Genomic DNA, 8,272 nt, shown 5'->3' on the forward strand with positions numbered 1-8,272 from the left:
CTCTCCAGGGACACTGGACAAACCAACAGTCCATCAAATTTCTCCTCTTCCATAAAAGAATGCAAAACAATAAGTTGTTTACAGAAAGTGTGTGAGAAAGTTTCATACAAGAATGCAAACATCAGAAGGCTTAGAAAATCTTAAAAAATCAGGGTGACAATCATCCTCCTTCTGCCAAGTACCACTGTGAACAGCCTGGTCCTGTCTTTTCATAAGCCCCCATAAGTGTGGGCAGGCTGCTGCTAGGTGTCCCCAAAGACATCCCATGGGCAGGCTGCTCTTAGATGTCCCAAAGCCATTCCTGTTCCCAGCCTAGCTCCTGCAGCCTCTCCTCACAGGGGATGTGCTCCAGCCCATGCTGACCCTGGGGGCCCACAGCTGTTGGGAGTGTTCCAGGTGCACTCCAACATGTGCTGAACACAGAGAAGTGATCACTTTCCTTGATCTCCAGGCTGTGCTCCCCCTAACAGAGCCTCGTATGCTGCTGGCCCATTGTATTCCTGGGCCAGCTGCTGGCTCATGCTCAGCCTCCTGTGTACCAAGGCCCGAGCTCCATCTGAGCAGAGCTGCTCTCCAGCCTGCCAGTCTCTCGGATGTATTGTTGAAAACTCCCAAAATCTTTTGGTATGAAGTATGCGGGTATGGCCAAGACACTTTCCCCATGCCACAGCCAGCAGAAGCTCCCAGATCTTCCAAGATCATTTGCAATAGAAGACAAGATTAACTCTATACAGACATTAAGCTAAAATAATGTTAACGCACGTTTCCCAGTACCTTTAAAAACAAGTGTACAAATTCCTCTGTATTCTTGTCTCTGAAAAAGAGAACAGCTCCTGCGAGGTGTTCCTTTCCTCCAAGCATGGTTGTTTATAGTAAAGAAGACTAGGATTTGATCAGTTGCTTATGTTTACTAAACTGATTCCAACATCTTTGCCAGTGGGCTAAATGGATTCCCAGCATGAGATGCTCCTGCTTATTTGAAGTGCCTGAGACTGTTTTTCAATGGGATTTTCCATTATGCTCTGTACTATCTTCCTTCAAAGCACAATTTGGTCCCTGGGCAGTACTCCTTGTCCAACATAACATACAGAAACATTGCTCAACACTTTTGTTTTCTTCCCATGTGCTCTACCTCCATCTATTCTCTTGTCTCAACCTAAGTTTTCTTTCACAACTCTCTTGCAGGTAATCTCATATGTTTGTTACCAGCTGCTATGCCTGCTTTGTTCCCCCCCACCCCCACTTCATCCCCCTGTTTCTGGTATTAAAATTTGGGAAGCAGTCAAGGCTTCTCAAGGAAGACACACTGTCACACAGGCTGGGGATGAGCAGAGGGAGCAGCCCTGGCAGAAGGACTTGGGGGCTGTAGGTGATAGTTGACCCTGCCCCAACCCAGAACCCAAGGGCAGCAGGGCAGGGGGGATTCTGCCTCTCAGCCCCTCCTGCAGGGCTGCATCCAGCCCTGGGGCCAGCACAGCAAGGACAGAGAGCTGCTGGAGCCAGGCCAGAGCAGGGACACCAAGGGGATCAGAGGGATGGAGTAGCTCTGCTGGGAGGAAAGGCTGAGGGAGTGCTCTGCCTGGAGAAGAAGATGCTTTGGGGTGACCTCAGTATGGCCTTCCAGTGCCTGAAGGGAACCCACAGGAAATTTGGAGAAAGACTCTTAACAATGGCCTGGAATGACAGGACAAGGGGCAATGGCTTCACACTGACAGAGAAAATGTTTAGATTGGATATAAGGAAGAAATTTTTCCCTGTGAGGCCCTGGCACAGGTTGCCAAGAGAAGCTGTGGCTGCCCCATCCCTTGAAGTGTCCAAGACCAGATTGAATGGGGCTCTGAACAAACTGGGATAGTGGAAGATGTCCAGCAGGGAGTTGGAATGAGACGAGCTTTAAGGTCCCATTCCATTCTATGATTCCCTGACTCCACAGTTTTTCTAATGCACTGAAAGTAGGAGTGCTATAAATGGCCCTACAATTCTTGCCTGAGTACAAGATCTACCATCTCACAGTGTGTTCTGAACAGAGATGTTCAAACCTCAATAGCAGCAGCTGGACAAATCAGCACATGATAAAGGGCAAAGGAATCAACATCTCCAGCCCAATCTAATGCTTTGTCCATTAAACAGCTGTAGCAAATCAATGTTTTCACTCTTTTGTTGCATCAGACCCAACAGACCTGACAGAAGATACATACTTTGCTGACCAAGCAGCAGACTGTGAAAGAGCGGGTGAAAATCTACAACAGCTGAAGTGTTGAAACATCGAATGTACTTATGAGGGAACATTTTTATAGCTCTGGTTAAGGTTTACTTCCAAGTATGACTACTTATTTGATCCTTCAACAGCAACTAGAAGAGCTTCCACAGTTAGGCATTATCAGGCTGCAGAAATAGAGCAGGTTTCAAGAGTAAAAAAATAGAAGCCTATGAAATGAACTGTGGGTCCTGAAGATGTACTGTCTCCCACAGTTCCCAAGTGAGGTGATGCAAATGTTAAGCTGTAACAGGGAATCTACTATGAAGATCAAGTCCCTTTTCCAGCAACATATAAATCTCAATTCAAGACATCCCCCCCCCCAAAAAAAATTAACAAAGCCCAAACTCCTCCCTCTTTTCAAGTCCATTCAAAAAGCAAACAAACAACAAAAATTCAGCCCACCCTAATCCAAACCATCTTGAGAAGCACTGGATGTAGTTTTTCCAGGAAAACCCAAAAACCAGGCCCTAGGACTGACTTCAAATGAAAATCTGGCCTCTCAAGCTCCCCAGGACATGGGCAAAATAAATCGAGGACAAGCTGCCATAGGCCTAGGGCTGTACTGTAGTCTGTTCACCCTCCAATCTTTTTTTCCTTCTGCAGAATCTGATAGTACAAGAGTTCCACAAGAGCAGATTAAATTTATGACTACAGATATGCACATTTAATAAAATATTATTAAGCAATGAAATACCAGTCTTATAAAGTACTTACAGTTTTAGTATTTGTTAAAGGTAGGAACACCTTTGTCTTTTTTAATCCTCAAAACACTGCTGTGCTAGACTTGTTGCATGCTAAAGGCATTTTTTAATTGCTCTGATTTGTCTGGGTGCATTAGAAATATATGTAACTTTCAAGTCAATGGTAGTGTAGTCAATATATAGAAACAGGTAGTTTTGATCAGGAAATGAGCAGATGTTATGTGGCAACAAACAACATCCTGCATTAACAAGGCCAGTAACTCAAAACAACAGAAAATGAGCAAGTTTAACCCCAAGTTCATGCTTTGAACCCTACATTAGCTGCTGGTTTGGTGTTGGGGTTTTATTTTAAATATCATAAGAGATATTAGTATTTCTGTAGTCCTACAACAAAGAGCAGTTCATTCTGTGATTGTGTGAAGATAAGTACATCTCTGTAGAGCGCCTTGGGGACAATGGGAATCTTGCTGCTTATGATCACAGCATTCATATGGCAGCTGCAGCTTACACTGAAAAGCAACTTGATGTAATAAGCTATTTTCAATTTTCTCACTGCTGATTTTTATCCAATCATCCAATGCTTCCTCATCACTGCTGCTTTAGAGGCACTCACCAGTTGCCAAGAAAATATAGAATATCAGTAAAAGCAGAAAAATAGCACAAGCAAGAACAAGTGTATCGGTGGCAACAATGGACTCAAAGGATCATTTGTGAATTACAAACAACAATAAACGTCAATATCAGATACCTGCAGGTTTATTTCTTTGTAAATGTGATGCCAATGACAAGAACAATCACACTGTAAACATCAGTTTAGTTATCCGTTCATAGGCTCTGTAAAGGGTGGTAAAACAGTCAGTCAACATTACCAGTACTGTTAATTAAAACATGACCATCACTGCATTCACAGCACCACCTCCAGGGAACTCTGGCCAACTCGTAAGTGTCTGAGGCCTATAAAAAACATACCATGACCATAGTGGGATTAATTCATATAAATACTTCTAATATGTAATAAATTCGAATGAAGTAATACTTGTGAACAGAAAACTCGTTGTAAGTCAAAGAAACAAACCCAAGCAAATCTGTAGCAGAGCCCCTATAGAAGCGTTTCTCACACAAAACCCGCAGCCGAGCTGTGCCAAAACCGTCGCGGAGCAGAGCGCGAGGCAGCCCCGCGGGAGGGCGGGGCCAACCCATCCATTCCCGAAGTATGCAGAGGCGTAGCCAAAGCGCTTGGGAAGGGCTGCGGTGCCCCCTGGCGCTACGAGTCGGGCAGGGGCTGGCTGTGGGTGCCGCTCCGCGTCTTCAGCTGCGACTGGGCGATGTCGGCCAGGGCGCTCTGGATCTTCTCGAGCAGCACATCCCCACGGTACACGACCTCCTCCAGTCGCACTGCCGCCTCGTGGTTCTCCTCCTCCAGCCGGTACAGGCAAGCAGCCTTCAAAGCAAAACCAGGATGATGCCCAAGGATTTTTGCCTTTTTATGTATTTTTCATATATTCATACCTCTGGATGCTACTATCACACAGTCCTAGTATTTTTCCTACAATTCCTCCTTAGAACAATAAGCTAATCCTTCTAATGCATACTTGGAACTCTGTTTAATCTTATTCTTACAAAGAAGAAGCCTGACCAGGAGGTTTTTTTTTCCAACCAGAATCTGAGAACGCACAAGAAATGGTATGAAGAAGCCCTTGAACAACTCCAATAGGGTAGAATGCAGGGAAAACTAGCTAACCAATTACTCTTCTAATTGTCAATATTTATTAGATATGCTAATTTATTAAACTCATAAAATTGTAGAAATCTGATGCTGGGTGTGTCCCAATGCCTGTGACCATTGGGACACATGGAAGCTTCCAATAAAGGCCTGCTCTTTATTTTACTATTTTAACACTCTTGCAAGAGTTTCTTCTTTTGATATTAGGTAACAGGGAAAAGCAAGGATCTTCAATAGAACCCTAAAGTGACTTTGCTACTCAAGGATGCTGAGAAAACAGCTGGTGCTCCCTAAAAAGAAAAAGGTTCTCTTGTTTAATAGTTGACTGCAACTAACTCATGAATTAGAGCAGAATTTGTACTGTCAACTTCTCCAAAAGGGAACTCACAAGGGGCAGCTAAATTGTGTTGAGCATTCATGTAGCAGCACCTCCTTTTATCACTTAAGACAATACTCAGATCTGAAACATACACCACAACAACTTTAGTATAAAAAACCAGATTTCTACTAACCAAGTATTATCTACCACTTCTCAACTAAACCTAGAGTGCATATTTGAGAGTGTTTCAAGCATCTTCAAAACCATTTCTTTGGTGACTATCAGAATATTTAATAAGAAAATAAATATCAAACTGGAATACAAGTGATGGAATCCAAGCTAGTTTATCTTAAAACCACACCAGACAGAAAGCATCAGAAATTTTTGTGACATGAAGTTCTTCATCAAGACAGCAAGAAACTGTTGAAGTATCACCTCCAAGGAAAGCATGTCCCTACTGGAGAATGAGCTCCTCCTTCCGGAGCACCTTGCTTTGCCCACACCAGCTGCCACTTTGGTCAGACCCTGCTCAGTCATGGAATAAACTGGAATTTGTCTGCAGCAGGCATTCTATCTTCAGCTATTAAAAATGCACTTACAGGAAATTATGCTAGTGTTAACGAGTCCAATTAGGATGTTCAGCAATTATTGTGACTAGAAAAGTGCCCAAATTTAACCTCCTCTGTTTAAAAACAAACGTGATGCCACTATCAAATAATTTCTCTTTGGCCAATTTGCTGTCAATCTTCTGTAAAACACTTTTGAATGGTTACAGAGTATCAATGCAGGTTTAAAACTTCCAGATGATCTTAAAGGTCTTCATCAGGTTTGTCAAGGTAACAGCATTCTACACCTTTTATGCATTCCAAAAAGAAAATACTTGTTGTAAATCCAGCCATTAGGAGTCACAAAGTAAAAAAAAAAAAAAAAAAAAAAGGTTTTAATAGGTAAAATCTGTGAAGAATAGAAAAAAAAAACCCAAAAAAACCCAAGTTTGACTGGTTCAAAGGAAGACTCCTTGTTATTAAAAAGTGATGGAATTATTTTGTGGCAAAGCTGAAGAACTTAAAGGACACCCTGCAAAGTCTTTAACCAGAAACAAAGTGGAAGAACAAAAGACTTCTGTAGTGTTGGTTCTGCAGCTACAAAATGAAATGTGAGAAAATATTAATTATTACACAAAGGGAAAAAAAAGAATAAAACAATGCACAAAGCATCAGTACTGTTATATTTTTCTGTTAATATCTGAAAAAAAAGGTGAGCAGTTTCCAGTATAGTGGTGGCATGATAAAATAACTTTTTTTTAACGTTGTAACAGAAAACTAAGTCTAAAATATTGTCACTGATTATAATCTTATTTGGAATTAGATGTAAGTTCAGTATTTCCACTGAGCCTACAAAGTACTCACAGGCTACCCTCATGAAAAATTCAGGTTTTTACTAAAATAATTTTTCAATGATGCCATGGCTTACAGATGAAAAAATGTGTTTAAAAAAAAAGAAGGAAGTCTGCCTTCAGGAGCATTCTGATACTGGAATTAGGAAAACTCCTACCTGCAAAGCTGCTGTGGATTCTTCACTAGGCAGAGAATCTATGAGAACATCAATATCCTTGGCAGTGCGAGCAATCAGAGCTGCGAACAGCTGGGCATACTCTGCACAAAACACAGCACAATTCAGGCAATCGCTCAGGGAATTATTAGAAACAAGCACAACTCTGCTGTCACAATGCTATGCAGGAAGTGCAGCCGACATCCATTGACGACTTAACCTCCAACACTGCACCAGCTAAGGGGGAACTATTTGCCGAGGCCGTATTTTGCATTCCCGAACACACCACCCCGAAACACGTTCGCGTGCAAGAGACGCAGGGAGCCGGACTCACCTTCCGTGGGGTTCACGGGCTGATCTTTGTTTATGGCAGTCTGGATGTTGCTGAAGGAGGCCGGGGGGCCGCACTGCTGCAGCACTCCGATGGCGTTACAGAACTGGTCCGCGAGCTGCCGGCAACAATTAATATGGCGTTAATCACCCTGCCCCATCGCTACAGCCACCCCCGGCTCACGGCTCACCCCCGCCCTTCCAGCATCCCGCCATGTGGAGGGTGCGCACCCCACACCCGCGGCCATTCCCCCGGTTGGGGGACTGCGGGCGGGGGGCCGCATCGCCGCATCACCGCATCCCCGCACAGGCAGTGCAGCCCGTGCCGTGCCGTGCCGTGCTGCGTGGCCTCGGGCGAGCGGAGGCAGCGGCCGCCTCACCGAGTTGACGGCATCCTGCAGCTGTGTCAACCGGTCCGCCATGGCCCCGCCGCCGCCGCCGCCCCTGAAGCGCGGGGGACCGGGGGGCGCGCGCGCCGCCTGGCGGCCGGGAGGAATGGTTGGACAGCGGGGAGAATCCGCTCGCTGCGGGGGTGGGCAGGCCTTGGGACGGCTGCCCGGGGCGGCGCTAGAGTCACCTCACCGTCCTTCAGGGTGTTTAAGGAAAGACATGACTTGGCACTCAGTGCCATAGTCTACTTGGCACGGCGGTGTTCAGTCACAGGTTGAACTTGATGATCTCTCAGAGGTCTTTTCTAACCTGAGTGATTCTGTTACTGCCACGGCCTTTTGCTGAAGGCCGCAGCAGCTCTCGGGTGCTCCACTCCAGCCCCGATCTGAGCAGGCAACAGCCAGGGCAGTGTTCCCAACAAGCCAAATCAGAGACAGCATCCGGCCTCCGAGCCCAGAGGGTGGAGAATAAATGTCATTTGTGCCAGTCGGTTTGTGTCCATCTTTCTTATCTCTGACAGCTGGGTACAATGCCAACCTTCTCCCAGGCGGACCTTAGAGATCATCTCTTTCCAAACCCCTGCCATTGGCAGGGACACTTTCCACTATCCCATGTTTCTCAGAGCAACCATCCAATCTGGCCTTGGACACTTCCAGGGATGAGGCAGCCACAGCTTCCCTGTGCCAGGGCCTCGCCACCCTCACAGGGAAGAATTTTTTCTAATATCCAAACTAAACCTCAGTTTGAAGCCATTTCTGTTATCCTGTCACAACATGCCTTTAGAAATAACCACTCTATAGCCTTGTCACTGATGCTGCGGGTGCAGCAATAATACAAATAATCCGCCCAAAGTGTTTTCCCGACGGCAGGGCTGGGTGAGGATTTTGTTTGCCCGCGCACATAAGATGGGAGGAGAGGACTCTTCACGCTCCAAAGTTAAACCCCAAGTCCCAAACTACCGATCCGAACCCCACCGTGCATTTTTAGGAGTTCGCAGC

General features: G+C 45.3%; 1 protein-coding gene across 1 annotated transcript; it reads right to left on the reverse strand.

Moving 5' to 3' along the window:
• Window positions 1-3,701: 3,701 nt before the first annotated feature.
• MED21 (mediator complex subunit 21) lies at window positions 3,702-7,424 on the reverse strand. Its single transcript, XM_064420737.1, has 4 exons — window positions 7,265-7,424; window positions 6,889-7,003; window positions 6,558-6,658; window positions 3,702-4,402 (listed from the first exon to the last, which is right to left on the reverse strand). The coding sequence occupies exons 1-4, from the start codon at window positions 7,304-7,306 to the stop codon at window positions 4,226-4,228; spliced, it is 435 nt and encodes a 144-aa protein (XP_064276807.1). The 5' UTR covers window positions 7,307-7,424; the 3' UTR covers window positions 3,702-4,225.
• Window positions 7,425-8,272: the final 848 nt, after the last annotated feature.

This window comes from Passer domesticus, chromosome 5, assembly GCF_036417665.1.
Source record: "Passer domesticus isolate bPasDom1 chromosome 5, bPasDom1.hap1, whole genome shotgun sequence".
In the NCBI taxonomy this organism is placed as follows: domain Eukaryota; kingdom Metazoa; phylum Chordata; class Aves; order Passeriformes; family Passeridae; genus Passer; species Passer domesticus.